At 43.4% G+C, this 15,148-nt stretch overlaps 1 protein-coding gene across 6 annotated transcripts in view; it reads left to right on the top strand.

The window, feature by feature from the left end:
• Positions 1-1,440: 1,440 nt before the first annotated feature.
• The window catches only part of LOC121579234 (transcription factor 7-like 2), a 67,087-nt gene continuing 53,379 nt past the window's right edge, over positions 1,441-15,148 (top strand). For all 6 annotated transcript variants that reach the window (XM_041893640.1, XM_041893641.1, XM_041893642.2 and 3 more), the window contains exons 1-3: positions 1,441-1,847; positions 1,991-2,060; positions 2,886-2,989. In XM_041893640.1, the coding sequence (XP_041749574.1) occupies positions 1,665-1,847; positions 1,991-2,060; positions 2,886-2,989 (357 nt within the window). In that variant the 5' untranslated portion in view covers positions 1,441-1,664. The remainder of the gene's footprint in view (positions 1,848-1,990; positions 2,061-2,885; positions 2,990-15,148) is intronic.

The following is a 15,148-nucleotide window of genomic DNA, read 5'->3' on the forward strand; positions in this document are numbered from 1 at the left end:
TGTACAACTTATGGCCAGAGGTATCTGTGCTATCTGGTTTTGTTGCCTCTCTCTCACACAATGTTTTCTGTCACACACATATGTTGTTCTCAAGGCATAAAATGCTGAATTTTGTTAGGAATATCGTTCAATCTAAGAAAGGCTATTTCTAAGACTGTTTGCTATATTGCTTCATTTCCTGTTACAAAAGGAATAAGCAAACACTGTGACAACCAACCCCATACTGTGTGACAACCAACCCTGCGATGGGGCTGCTTGTCACAAGTGGACAGAGTGTGTTTGATGGCTTATAACTCCTATTTCAACCCAATACCTTGGTATTTCTATTAATGTAGAAAATAGTCTAAAAAGTGACAACCAACCCCGGTCTCCCCTACTTGTTTGACAAGGCACCAGACACCAAGTCTACATCTCTGAACTACATTCTATTTTCCCCTCCAAATATTGTTTTGCATCAATCAAATATTTTCATTCCAGCCAGTTGCTGTTTTTTGAGATTACAACAAAATCCAAGTGCTCTAGAGACTAGCTGCGACATGCCATGCCTCTTTTATTGATGAGCTTGACTCATTTTCTGATGGTTTACAGGGGATGTCCTACATGTCTCTGATGTTCTCACTATGTCAATACAAATCTCACATAAATATTTCTACAACTTCACAAAAGTTGGGCGAACATGGTTTATGGTTTTGTTTCTAAATATGTACTGTATATGAAGGAATTATGTTTTTCCCTCTACATCCTTGATCTCTCTCTCTCTCTCGCTCTCTCTCTCTCTCTCTCTCTCTCTATTAGTCCTATGTACGGTATATACGAAATGTGCATCCAACGAAATGCTTACTTGCAGGTTCCTTCTCAACAATGCAACAACAATAAGAAATAATAAAAGATAAGAATACGAACATAAAGTAAATGGCTTCGTAGAATTTAATCTTTTTTTTTTGCATAAGTATAATACAGAAAGGCACAATTTATAGTCCAATATTTACACCTTTTTTGTGGAAGGGGGGATTGGGGGGCAAGTGTTTAAATTGTGCAGTATTTAGCAATCATATTAAGAGTCTGGTAGCAGTGTGTGTGTGTGTGTGTGTGTGTGTGTGTGTGTGTGTGTGTGTGTGTGTGTGTGTGTGTGTGTGTGTGTGTGTGTGTGTGTGTCAACAATGTATAACAATGTTATAACAATGTTACACACTAGATAGCGTTGTGGGAAATATCTATCAATGCACAAGAATCTGAAAGACCGTTCGCTCACGTGTCTTTTATCCAGGACTTCGATTCAGTCTTTGTTAAAAACAAGCAACTTTATCCATGATGAAGTGTTAAAAGTCATGAATAAGGCCAACAGGCTCTGAGGTGATGTATCTTTAAGAGCGGAACCCTCTGCTGAAACAACCCCCAACAAGTCATTGAATCTGTCAATCACCGGTCGGCGATCTTTGATGTTGGGAGCCCTCGCCTTGTTTCGAGCTCAAATGCACTATTTGTTGCTGCCGGGCAACATTACTTTCAACTTGCAGGGCCGCTCCGCAGCAGAGCAACTTTTGTTTTGTTTTATACTTTGGCCGTACCTGAGTGCAACAAGCTAGGGAGGTTTAGGTTTATAGGAAGTTTCCTTTATTTTTTCAAAGGAGCGCACCGCTGATTAGGGTAATTTTCAAAGCAACATGCCTCAGCTCAGTAGTGGTGGAGGAGATGATCAAGGAGCAAACGATGAAATGATATCCTTCAAGGATGAAGGCGAACAAGATGAGAAAATTCAAGAAAACGCTTTCACAGAAAGGGACTTAGCTGACCTCAAGTCGTCTCTGGTGAATGAATCGGAGACAAATCAAAGTCCGAACGCAGCGGTAGGTTACAGAGAGAGAGAGAGAGTTCTTATGTTAAGCGCTGTTGGTAAGATTGAAAAGGTTCTTGGTATGAAACTTTTGCATCTTGTTCAAAGTAATTCTCAGGTTACTAATCTATGTTTACTGTTGCTTTGGACACTCAGGCGGTCAGACGGGGTCAGCAAAACGAACATAGAGGTTATCAAGAGAAACACCGGGAGCATCTCGACAGCGGTAAGAACTAAGAACGAGACAGTAGCTGAATTAGGCTAATTGTATCTCAGTGAAACAAGTTGTCTGTGATTTCTGACAATACTGTGCTGTTGCATCATAGACTGACTATAAAAGGAAGGTGTTGCCTTCCCTGGGCTACATAGGTTATACCATGGTAATAAGGGTTCAGGTAGCTTCGTTCTGAAAGACCTAAATAAAATCTAAATAAAGCATGCTTTAACTTAACATTAGGTTTATTTATTGTCCCTATTGGGCCAAATCTGCCAAAAACACAAATGTTTGCTTGCTGTGCTGAACCTCAAATTTCAGGGCAGCTAAAAGTTATTTAAAGTTAGAAATGTTCATTAACAATGTTTGAATATGGCAAGTAACTCACAAAACTTTATCCACTTATGCATTCAACTGAAAGGTTGAAAACAAGCCATGTGGATCAATGACCCTCTGTTTGGACAGGCTGTAAAGATGCATTGCACATTTTAAGTTACCATCAACACTCTAGACTAGAGAGATCAGTGGCTAGCCATTGTAGTGGGTGACAAACAACAAAGGATTGGGGTTTGCCTGTGTTTTTGTGATGCAAGATTACGGCTGTCACTTTGTCTCACAAATATGTGACAGTAGTAAAACAAGTCTGTAACATAGAATCTCTCGAAGAGCTCTATCATTATTTGTCGAAAATACTTTTTCTAATAGTAAAAAAACTGCTTATTATAACCTTTATAACTACAATAGTTAAACAAAAAGCAAAAACAAATATGAATGATTCTTTGAAGGTAAATTAATATCAGAAAACATCTAATCTCACATCTTTGTCTTTCTCCACAGTGTCCAAACATCAAGATGGAGGAATGTACAAAACAGCGTATCCAGGGTACCCGTTTCTCATGCTGCCCGACCCATACATCCCCAATGGATCAGTGTCACCATCTGTAAGTCCACATCACTTTACCTTCTACATCACTCTGTTGGATCATTATTGTTCATTATTCCAGGTCTCTGAATGAAACAATTTGCGATATCAGATGCGTCTTCGTTTAAAAGTCTATTATACCTGAAGTGAAATGCAAGGACAACAAACGAAGGAAATTAGAAAGTAAAAAAACAACAATCTAAAGTCATACGTGTCTGATGTGAATTACATCCGCATACAACCTTGAATATGGTTGGAACCAGTAGCACATCGAAAACAAAACATATTTTAAGGCGTGACTAACTGACACTGAGAACGGTTACATGCACACAATATGATTATTATTGATAGTCAGATTACTATAATAGCTCGATTAATACGTTTACATGGACACATCTGAAATCAGGCTACCTGATGGGACTTTTGATAAATGCAGAAAATCACCAATCAAATGAAACCTTCTATCACAGTGACCATGTTATTCTGAGTTTGGATATAACGTTTGTATGGGAAAACTACTTTTAAGATGCATACTTTCAGTTGTTCCGAATTCACTTCACAATCGCTAAAGAGAGAGGCTCGCTCGGCTGGTGCTATCACATGCGCAGATCAAATACACAACTGGTGGAGTAGGGGCCTGAGGGCACACAATGTGTTGTGAAATCTGTGAATGTATTGTAATGTTTTTAAAATTGTATAAACTGCCTTAATTTTGCTGGACCCCAGCTAATGGGGATCCATAATACATACAAATACAAATACAAACTGAAACTCAGATTAAGGTGTTTACATGTCCTAATAATACGACAGATAGCTCAGAAAACAAGGTGTTTTAATCGGCGTATGCAAATTCAATTATGACCGTACGCTGATTAAGATCGCAGAGTAAGGTGTTTACATGACTAATGCCATACTCGGCCTACTGCCATAATCAGTTAAATATAAATGTGCCTGTGAACATGCTCAATGTGGTGAGTCCCTCATTTTGCTTACACTTTTGTATGTTGTCTGTGTATTGGTTGGTAGCTTATAACATATAACATAAAGCTGCAATCAGCAGTTGAAACAATAGCAAAGTGTACTCCCCACCACTGTTTAGGTAAAAAGCAGGGGGGATAGGGCTGGAGAAAAGTAACCACTCTCAAATTCAAAGACAGAGCTATGGATGCAAGGACTGACCATCCATGATCTCAAAAGTATTATTTAAAGCTATTTTAAGCCGTTTTAGGCTATACAGTGTTTGTTTACATTTACTTTGTTTACAAACATTGGAGTAAAACAAGGTTATATTTTGGGTTCTGATGGGGTACGACAGTTGAACTAAGCTCATGAGGTATTTTTAAGTTATATTCTTCAATAATCAATGGGTACATATAATTAATTTATTAGTCCAAAAATGGATGTAGGAACTGCTGATTGCCCCTATCAACAAGGAACTATGCATCTTTCATCAGGTGAAGCACATTCTGCGATGTTAAATCTGTAATAACAGCAAGCACTCCCATATTAAGCATGGTGTTTTAAAAAAACATACTTTTCGGTCGTACGTTTCTGTCATCATTAATTCTACTCCAACAGTCTTTCTTTGATGTGTTCTGGAAGAAACGCTAGCACAATCAGAAGCTCTGTTTCAAATGGGGTCAGATATGAGACCTAGTCATGTTGTCACTCAAATTACCTAAAAAAGTGTCAGTTTGTGTGTGTATATGTGTATGCACGTCTGTGAGACAAATTTTATACAGACCAAAAACAGTCTTCTGTTTGTATTATAAGTAATGGCTACATTTGTCTCCAAATGCATCAGATCATTTATAAAATAATTAACACATTTTATTGAGACATTATTACATAGACATCAGTTATCATTACGTAGTAAACACACACTGTGAAAACTACTCTTAACTATTCCCATTGTTATGTCCTGAAATGAATGTGCATTCATTTCTCCTTATGAATGCATCCCCCACTTCTTATCCTTAATTGCCTCGCAGCGCAAAGCACGGAGGTTCTCAAAGATTGTTTTGGGAATAAAGAGCACTTTCTTCTGTGTGTGAGTGAGTCTCCACGGCTCCATACAATGCTCACTTGTTGCTTCCCTTGTAATTACCCGGGAGCAGCACTGTAGCTGCAGATCTATCGACCTACCACTTGAAAGGAAGGGAGGATGGTGCAGATGGTGATTATAGCTTGGGACATGGCAATAGGGCGGGAGGGGAAACAGGGCTGTGGATCCCCTCCTGTTTGGTTCTCCAGTTGTAATGTTTACATTGAACAAGGTGATGTCTGTCTTCACTTCCCCTCACCCGCAGGCAGGCGCTCTGCTTCTATCTCAGCTCAGGTGGTCTATCATCTTTACAGGGGTTCATTTGTTGCTTTAATTTATCTTTGTTATTTTTAATTGGCAGATTATGTGTATTATATAGGGGGGGTTTGGTTACAATTAGTGAATTTACCTCCCAGAAACTATGAAAGAAATAGTATTCATTTTTTTTGTCTGTTGTTTAGTCATGCCAAATGTCCTAGTAAAAACAATACTTTTTACACTATCCACGGGGTAAGAATGCTTTTTATAAGAATACATAAGACTATTATAAGACTAGTATTAGACTATTGAAAGGAGAATTCTAAAACATTACATTTCCTTCAATGAGTTCAAAGGCCTCACTAAACAAATAGTTTAATTAGCTAATTCTTCCCCCAGATAGTTGAATAACAATCATTATTTCAGGCTTAAAGTTATTAAACTCTTCAAAAGAATTTCACAAACATCGCACATCTATTCTGTTCACAGAAATCATTTTACAATGTCTCAAAACAAAACGCATGCGGCTGGAAAGCGTGTTCCTCCTAAGCCGAGTGTGTCCTAATACCCTTATTACAGAATTGTTTCATGGGACATGCCAGGGAATTATGTTCTGGATCTAACATTAATGTAGATATCAGTTGTCCTTCCAGAGACAGTGTCTAAAGAAGGCGATTTGAGACGATCCCAGATTCTGTACTAGATTTCCCTTAGCTTTTCTCTGAATAAAGCTTCCTCCTGAGTGTGTAGCTGTGAATCGAATAGGGTTAGTAATGCTCTGGATTACCAGAAAACATTGTTTAATTTGAGGGGATCAGTAGAAGAGGTTTGCCTGAAAGAGTCAAAGCCCTGTGGATGGAGGATTCTGACTGAGAGCCACCAGAATCTCTCCATTTCTCTCCTCTCTCTGCCTCCTCTCTAGCTCAATCATCACCACAATACCCTCATCCTCATCTCCCAATCCATCTCTCTCCACTCTCTGCCTGCTCTCTCCTCTCCATCTCTCTCCTCTCCATCTCTCTCCTCTCTACCTCTCTCCTCTCTACCTCTCTCCTCTCTACCTCTCTCTCCTCTCTCTGCCTCCTCTCTACCTCTCTCCCCTCTTTGCCTCCTCTCTACCTCTCTCTCTCCTCCTCTACCTCTCTCCCCTCTTTGCCTCCTCTCTACCTCTCTCTCCTCTCTCTGCCTCCTCTCTACCTCTCTCTCCATCTCTCTCCTCTCTACCTCTCTCCCCTCTCTGCCTCCTCTCTACCTCTCTCTCTCTACCTCTCTCCCCTCTCTGCCTCCTCTCTACCTCTCTCTCTCTACCTCTCTCCCCTCTCTGCCTCCTCTCTACCTCTCTCTCTCTACCTCTCCCCTCTCTGCCTCCTCTCTACCTCTCTCTCTCTCCTCTCTCTGCCTCCTCTCTCTCCTCTCTCTCCTCTCTCTGCCTCCTCTCTCTCCTCTCTCTCCTCTCTCTGCCTCCTCTCTACCTCTCTCTCTCCATCTCTCTCCTCTCTACCTATCTCTCTCCTCTCGTGGGGGAGTCCTGGAGGGGTGAGGAGGAGGAGGAGGATGTTTGCGGTGGGCTGTGCTCATGGAGGGCTAGACAGTCAGGACAATCATCAGAGCCAAGAGAGCCTGTGATGTGGAAGATGTGGTTAACTTTGTGGATCACAGGCGCTAACTTGTCTAGCGGACAGACTGGGGCAGGTTTAAATCATATCCCACTTACCCTGTTCAGTTAGAATGTAAAGAACAGTTCATCACGGATGTGTTCACATTGTTTCTTTGTTGTATTGAAACTTGAGGACTTGCATAGAGCTAAGCAGTGAACACATTTAAAAGGCCAATTATTTGTTTCAAATATATCGAAGTGAGTTTTCATGAGCGGCTTAATGCTCTTAACTGAACTTTTGGGTGCTCCGCTTAAATTCTGTCAGTGAACTTTTTGAGTATCGTCATGCAGAAAACAGGATAAAATCTTTCTCTCTCTCTCGCTCCCTCTCTCTCGCTCTCTCTCCCTCTCTCTGTTTGTGTGTGTGCGTGTGTGTGTCTCGGCAGTGCTTCTGTGCTGAACTATCTGTGCCTTAAGTGTTTGTCCTTCCCCAGATCAATGGATTCATTACAAGCAAAGCCCATGATTGCAACTCCCCAGATCACACACCATTGTCTGGCATTGTGAAGTGCTGTTGACACTGGCTTGTTCATCCAGCCCCTAGTCCCTGGGTAAACACTAGAGCTCCTAGTCCCTGGATAAACACTAGAGCTCCTAGTCCCTGGATAAACACTAGAGCTCCTAGTCCCTGGGTAAACACTAGAGCTCCTAGTCCCTGGGTAAACACTAGAGCTCCTAGTCCCTGGATAAACACTAGAGCTCCTAGTCCCTGGATAAACACTAGAGCTCCTAGTCCCTGGATAAACACTAGAGCTCCTAGTCCCTGGATAAACACTAGAGCTCCTAGTCCCTGGATAAACACTAGAGCTCCTAGTCCCTGGATAAACACTAGAGCTCCTAGTCCCTGGATAAACACTAGAGCTCCTAGTCCCTGGATAAACACTAGAGCTCCTAGTCCCTGGATAAACTTTTTATGGGGCGGCAGGTAGCTTAGTGGTTAAGAGCGTTGTACCAGTAACCGAAAGGTCGCTGGTTCTAATCCCCAAGCCGACTAGGTGAAAAATCTGTCGATGTGCCCTTGAGCAAGGCACTTAACCCTAATTGCTCCTGTAAGTCGCTCTGGATAAGAGCGTCTGCTAAATGACCAATTTATTTTATTTATTTATAAACACTAGAGCTCCTAGTCCCTGGATAAACACTAGAGCTCCTAGTCCCTGGATAAACACTAGAGCTCCTAGTCCCTGGATAAACACTAGAGCTCCTATTCCCTGGATAAACACTAGAGCTCCTAGTCCCTGGGTAAACACTAGAGCTCCTAGTCCCTGGATAAACACTAGAGCTCCTAGTCCTTGGATAAACACTAGCAGGAACACTGACTTGTTTAACCAGCCCCTAGTCCCTGGGTAACACTAGCAGGAACACTGGTTTAGCCCCTGTAATCCCTGCATACAAGCCCAGGGGCTGGGGCTCTGTGCCTCTGACTGACAACGATAAGAAGCAGTGGTGCTGGATTATGCTCCGCTAAAGAAAAGCGGCTTTGCGCCCGCTTGTGTGTGTGTGTGCGAACAAGCTACTTGGAAACTTGCGATGGCCCCAAAACTGCTCCTTGTTGTCATTTAACATGTAAGCAGGAGATGATTGAAATTAACAAGGATGATGGCTGGTGGTGGCGGAGTAGCCTAATAGATGTAATGACCATAGCAGAACACTCAGAGAAAGCCGTGTCAGTCAGAGAATGTACATACTGTACATTATGTCCTGAACTTTGACTTTGAGACCAACTAAAGCATACTGGTACACATTGTGTGGTGATGTTGACAATACAATGCAGTCCTGTACAGGGACAGGGCAGGCTAACAGTGAGGGAGTGTGTGTGTCCCAAATGGCAACCGTTTCCCTATATAGTGCACTACTTTTGACCAGGCCTATACAGGGAATAGGGTGCCATTTGGGATGCAGAGGGTGAGACCACACTCTCTCTTTCTCTCTGAGCCTCAGGTGAGAGTTAGCGAACACTTTAAAAAGGAACAGCAGGAAATGACAGAGAGGCTGCAGATTTTAATACAAACAATGATAAGGGGCCTTCATCCTCAGAGCTCTGAGGTAGATGGCTGTAAAGAAGCCTCCAGAGAAAATGTGTAGGAGCCTATTTTAAGAGGCCGAAACATTTAAAAAATATCAAAAACCAGTTGAATCCCCCGAGGTGTTTATAGCTGTAATTATTCATGCTCTTATTTATTTTCTGATGGGCGAAGAAGAAGAAGAAGAAGAAGAAGAAGAAGAAGAAGAAGAAGAAGAAGAAGAAGAAGAAGAAGAAAAAGAAGAAGAAGAAGCAGAAGGAGAGTAAAAGACAGGTGTTGGAGAGGAAGTGTGTGTTTTTCTGACTGATATTTTGCCCATCACACACGGCACTTAAAAGACACGCTCCTTGTTTTCCCCCCAATTTTGAGTCCATTAAAGAGCTCTCCTGAAAGGTGGATGTTCCAGCATCTGCTCCTGAGGTTTCTCTTTTATAGTCTTCGACTCAAAATCTCAGTTTCACTGAAAGGTTTTATTTAAAAAAATTACAAGAGTGCCACTCACCGAGGAGAGAGGCTCGGCAGTGAGCAGAGCACATCTCTAATAAACACTCCTGTTCAGTCTTCTAAATCTAGAATCTTCCGCCAGGAGCCGCTCAGCTCTACTTGTTTCTTCCTGGGCATCTGTTTGTGTTTGTCTGCAAGGTCTTTACAGGTGGGCTGGGGGGTAAGGAGAGGGGGTGTTGCACCCAGGTGTCTCTTTGGTTGACGGGAGCAAACCAAACGACGGCTCCATTGGTGTTGTTTGCAGAGCCGGACTGAATGAAGCAGGAGGGAGAGCAGTGTCGTCCCCCATCCAGCCCAGATGCTCAGCTTCTCAGACTGCAGTGAATAAACTACAGGAACATGTTGATCATTCAGGCAGGCACAGCACAGCACAGGGGGTTGAAATAGAACGGCTTCCTTCTAAGTCTCCACTATGCAAATAGGTATAAATATAGTATTGTCTGGGGTTACCGAAGCATAACAAAGTACAGGAACACAAGGTAACCTGCTTTTTACCCATTTGATGTGTAATTATCGAAACATTGAGTTCTCCAAATTCCAATCTGGGGCTGAGGTACTTGTGTTACTAGGACACTGTAGTTTTAGACATGTTCATATGGCTTCCTGTTTACGTAATTGAAATTAAATGACTAGGGTGACCATGTGACATATGGGAAGCAGGTTTTGTTTAATTTCTTGTTACTGTATTTCACAGTGCCGCCACGTCGTCTTCATACAGCATCACCTCCCCCAGATGAATCATATTTTAAAGGATATACAGCCTGTACTTTTTTATAAAAGGGAGAGAAAAATCCCCCCGCTTATATAACCGTGACTTTAGATTATTGATGTCAGAGGGTGGTATCGCTTTGATGTTTTAGGATGATGTTTATGAAAAAACTTGATTGCTGTGCAGGAAAAGCAAGAGGAAAGAGAGCGTGAAGATGGCAGAACAAAACATGTGGGCACCTTTGAGTTCGCCGAGCCTCTGCTCTATAGGGGACTATAGATAGCTAGATAGATGGGTGGGTGGGTGGGTTGGTGGGGAGGGAGGGAGGAGGCAGTGTATGTCTGTGATGGGGCTCTCTGGAGCTGGGGTGTCCAGGCTGGGGACACTGTATCCTGGATAGAGTGAGTGACTGTCTCCTGTGCCACTGGGCTGATGGTTTCAGCTTTAACGGCCTGCCTGGGCCACAGCTGTCACATTCTCACCCTGTTGTGTCTAGCTCCCTGGCCATTTGGTATGTGTCAGGCTGGGTTGGGAACTCAGCAGCGTGACCCACCACTGGAAGAGGGCCAGGGGGAGATGGAGGAGGGTGGTGGGGGGCTGCTAGTGGGAAGCTGGGCCCTGGAGAGAGGGTTGGAGGAGATCACCCCTCAGAGGTGTGACATTCAAGCAGGTTACCATTGTTTTCCTGGGCGCTAGCTAGCAGCACACGAGTGAGTGAGTGGAGGCCTCCTTTGTGAACTAAGCCGCTGTTCTCTCGCCGTCCATTGTGATGTCATCTCATCTATAGCATCTGGGCCTGGGTTAGAATAGGAAATCAGTCATTGGTTTTTCCACTATGAAATAGAAGTGTGTTGGATGATGGGGTGTGACCATTCACAAGCCTATTTGAGTGTGAGACAGTGTGGTTGTTATTGTGGTGTTTGTTGTTTATTGTCTTGTTGACAGGGTGACTGACTGGTGTGCGCATGATTTGCCATGTGCTCTCTCTCTCATCTGGCTTTGTAAGAAACTTTACGACCTATTTTTGCTTGTGTGTCTTCTGTCTTCTCCGGCTACGACGGGTCGTACCATGTGTGTCTTCTGTCGACGGGCCGTACCATGTGTTCTTAGAGCAGGGTGGAAATTTCATATTGATGCGCTTTCTTTGTGCAGGCCTGCTGCGGTGGAATTTTCCTCCATAACATGAAACTGTGTCCCTTTATTACCTCTGCCTTAATCACTGTCGTTTCAGAGTTAGCTGTAGCATCACACAGTGACACACATGACTGACTGACTGTTGCTCTGGTTTCCCTTTGAATAGGTCAGGATAAACACAGTCCTATGCCTTGTAACAGTGGTACTGTATTGGGCTGTGTTGGCCACGCACGTATACTGTGTTCCTGCTTCCTGTCCAGTGTGGATTAGGCATGTTATAAAAGGTGTGTGTCACAGTGTTAGATTAGGACTATTATGTGTTTAGGTCTGGGGGTGTATTCTAATTAAGCAAGGAGGATTGCCTGGATACAGCCCTTAGCCGTGGTATATCGGCCATATACCACAAACCCCTGAGGTGCCTTATTGCTATTATAAACTGGTTACCAATGTAATTCGAGCAGTAAAAATAAATGTTTTGTCATACCAGTGGTATACGGTTTGATATACCACGGCTGTCAGCCAATCAGCATTCGGGGCTCGAACAACCCAGTTTATAAATGGTTATAATTAGACCGAAGGGGTAGGTGACAGGAAATGCATACGTTACATAAACAAATTCTGTAACATGATTATAAATGACTGTAAATGATTACAAGCTGTGTAGGTGCCTTTCAAGAGGCCACACAGGAACACAGCCTTCAGTCACAGGTTGTGCTGCCCACTTCTCAAATCAAATCAATTTTATTGGTCACATACACGTGTTTAGCAGATGTTATTGCGGGTGTAGTGAAATGCTTGTATTTCTAGCTCCGACAGTGTAGTAATATCTAACAAGTAATATCTAACAATTTCACAACATATACCAAATACACACAAATCTAAGTAAAGCAATGGAATTAAGAATATATAAATAAATATATGGACGGTCATGTGACGTTTGTCCGCTGCTGCAAGGGACAGGCCCAGCTGTGGCAAAGCAGAGCGGGAGAAACACAACAGCAGCAGGAGTGAACCAGAGCTGAGCGGCGGTGGTGGGTAGGTGGGTGAGGCTGTTGGTAGATGGGTATCAGATGGGACAGGATTAAGCCGCTGTGATCATGCCCATGTGTGCCTTGCCCATGCGGCTGGGGTGGCTCCACCACGTCTGGGGCTGGGAATTGGCTCATTCAGGGGCCGGGCTGGGTGGATGGGTGGGTGGGGGTTAGAGGGTGGGCTGGGCAGCCGGGGTGGTGGTGGGCCGTGGCTTGACCCCAGCAAAAGGAAGGTTCAGCCCAAGGCCTTGTGCGACCACTCCTTGGGTGCGTCCCAAATGGCACCCTATTCCTTATACAGTGCACTATTTTGAGCCCTATGGGTCCTGGTCAAAGGTAGTACTATATAAGGAATAGGGTGCCTTGTAGGACCACTTCCAGAGACGTACTACACAGATACTGCACTGGCATTGAAAGTTGAATGTTGAACTGTATTGTGTTGAAGGGGAGGTTGGGAGGTTGGGAGTGAAATCTGTGTTGACAAGCAAACATGTAGGATTTTTGGGGTTCCGCTTAGCCATCCAAGAAGAATAGGCATGTTAGGGTATGTACTGTATCTGTAGCATCTAATCACATATGGCCATATGTTTTGCTTGGCTAAGTGTGGGTTCTGGTAGAGAGGAGGGCAGTTGGAGGGCTGGGGCCAGTCAGCCCAATACTTACCAACATTAAAATAACTTAATTTGAAAGATATTTTAGATGTATTTTTATTGAGTTATAAAAGTTTGAGTGTTTGGAAGAGCATCTAACTGCCGAAGGGAGTCAGACTGAAGATAAATCAGAGAGAAAGAGAGAAAGATTCCAGGCTTAACATTTCTCCAATCACATCATCTGTCCTATTTTTCTTTCATGAATGGAATTTATTTGTTCGTTTATTTTTCCATCCTTGACTCCAAAGGGTAACTCAGTCAGTCTTTGTTCAACATTAATAGCAATGTCCCCTAACATTTTCAGCTAACATCTCTTACGATCTTATATCCACCCATTACCATGTTTATTTCAAACAGTTTTTTGTCATCACAATGTTTCTGAAACAATGTTTAGTTAGGGAAAGGATAATCGGCCACACATTGTGAACTTCATTCCACTGTGTGTAGAAGACAATGAAATGAGTATATATGCCTGGCTGGATTGTTTTCCAAGGTGAGACTGTGGTTTGTTTGAAGCAGCGTTGAGCTGTATCATTCCTGTAGGTCTCAGTCTCAGACAGTCCCTGAAGAGTAAGCTGATATGTTTTGTCAGAGCCGGAGTGTGTACTCATCCCTGAGACAGGGGCCCTGAGATAATGATGCACTTCCTACTGCAGGCAGGGAGGGCTCCCAGACACACACAGCCATATAAAAGCAGGTGTGTGAAAGAGAGAGAAAGAGCTAGAAAGAAAGAAAAAAAGAAAGAAAGAAAGAAACTAATTTCTACTCTTTTCTTTTTCTCTTTTTCCTAGAAGGGGAAGCACACATTCCTACAGACACACACACGCACACACACACACACACACACACACACACTTTAGATTGGGCCGTCTTTAGAGAGAGTAGGTGGTTGTGGTGGTAGTTACTGAGGCAATGCTGTACCCCAGCGTTGTGAGTGAGTGAGGATGTAAAAGCCATTTCATCTCAGTCGCTCCACCAGTTAAACAAGAGGCATCCCAGTTCCGCCGAGCTGCTCGCTGCCTTCCTTTCAAATGTTATGGAATGTGGTTTTCTCTGTGGTTTTCCCTCTATGATTGTCTGGAGCCAACTGGAAACCATTTCATGTCTAAAAATAGGGCTTTGCTTATGGGATCGAGAGCAAGGTCTTTGTAGATATCAAACAAGCTGAGGCGGGTAGAAGGAAAAAATGAAAATCTCGCATCAAAAAATAGCATAGACATTTTTAATGGTGGACATGAAAGTTATTAATGTAACGCTCCACCATTTCAGCTGAAACCGCAGAGCTCTGCCACGGAGCTGTGCTTTAGTGCCTGAGCTTAAAGGGAGGTTCTAAGGGAACATCTGTGTGTAGTGGATACAGAGGGCCTGCGTAGTGCACTATATAGGGAATAGGGTGCCATTTGGGACGCAGCTGTGTGCTGTGGATACAGAGGGAGACCCTTCCTGCCTCAGATGTAATGACACCTGTTTGAAGTCCCTCCCACTCACCTCTGTCACACCTCTGTTTGTTAGGGAACATTTTGGTTCACATTTAGGATGTGAGACCTAGTTCACGTATCACTGTAGTTTGGGACATTGATGTGCAGGTTTCATAGCGTTAATGTGTGTGTTAGTGTGTTTATGTGGGTGTGGGTGTGTGCGTAGGCATTGTGGTGGCTGGGCCTCTGACATACATCCTGTATATCAATGCCAAGTCGAAGAGCTTGTGTGAATACAGTGATGGTGATGTGTAGTGTGGTTAGACGACTTATCTACTCTTTGTGTTAGTGTGTGCGTTAACGTATATGCATGCGGAAAATACTCAACATAGACAGTGAGGGAGGTAGGATAGAGAGAGCGTAAAACAAGCCTCTTTCTCACTCTCCTCTCCTTTCTCTCAGCACCTTATCTGATTTCTAGAGGGGGGGGGGAGAGGGGGAGTAAAGAGAGAGAGTGTGAAACAGAGCGCTAGCGGAAGAGAGTTAGCAGTAAACAATGAGAAGCCGGTAACCGCGTGTGCACCTGGTACACCTCACCGCGAACGACTTGAAACAGTCAGAGGCACCTTCGCAGCACCTTAACCATTTCACGGCCGTCCACGGCAGGCAGCATTCAAGGAACAACCGTAACCTTAATCCGTTAAGGCAGAGGCCAGAGCGTAACCCCCCTGTCAGACACACCCTAACCGTCC

This window comes from Coregonus clupeaformis, chromosome 13, assembly GCF_020615455.1.
Source record: "Coregonus clupeaformis isolate EN_2021a chromosome 13, ASM2061545v1, whole genome shotgun sequence".
Taxonomy (NCBI): Eukaryota; Metazoa; Chordata; class Actinopteri; order Salmoniformes; family Salmonidae; genus Coregonus; species Coregonus clupeaformis.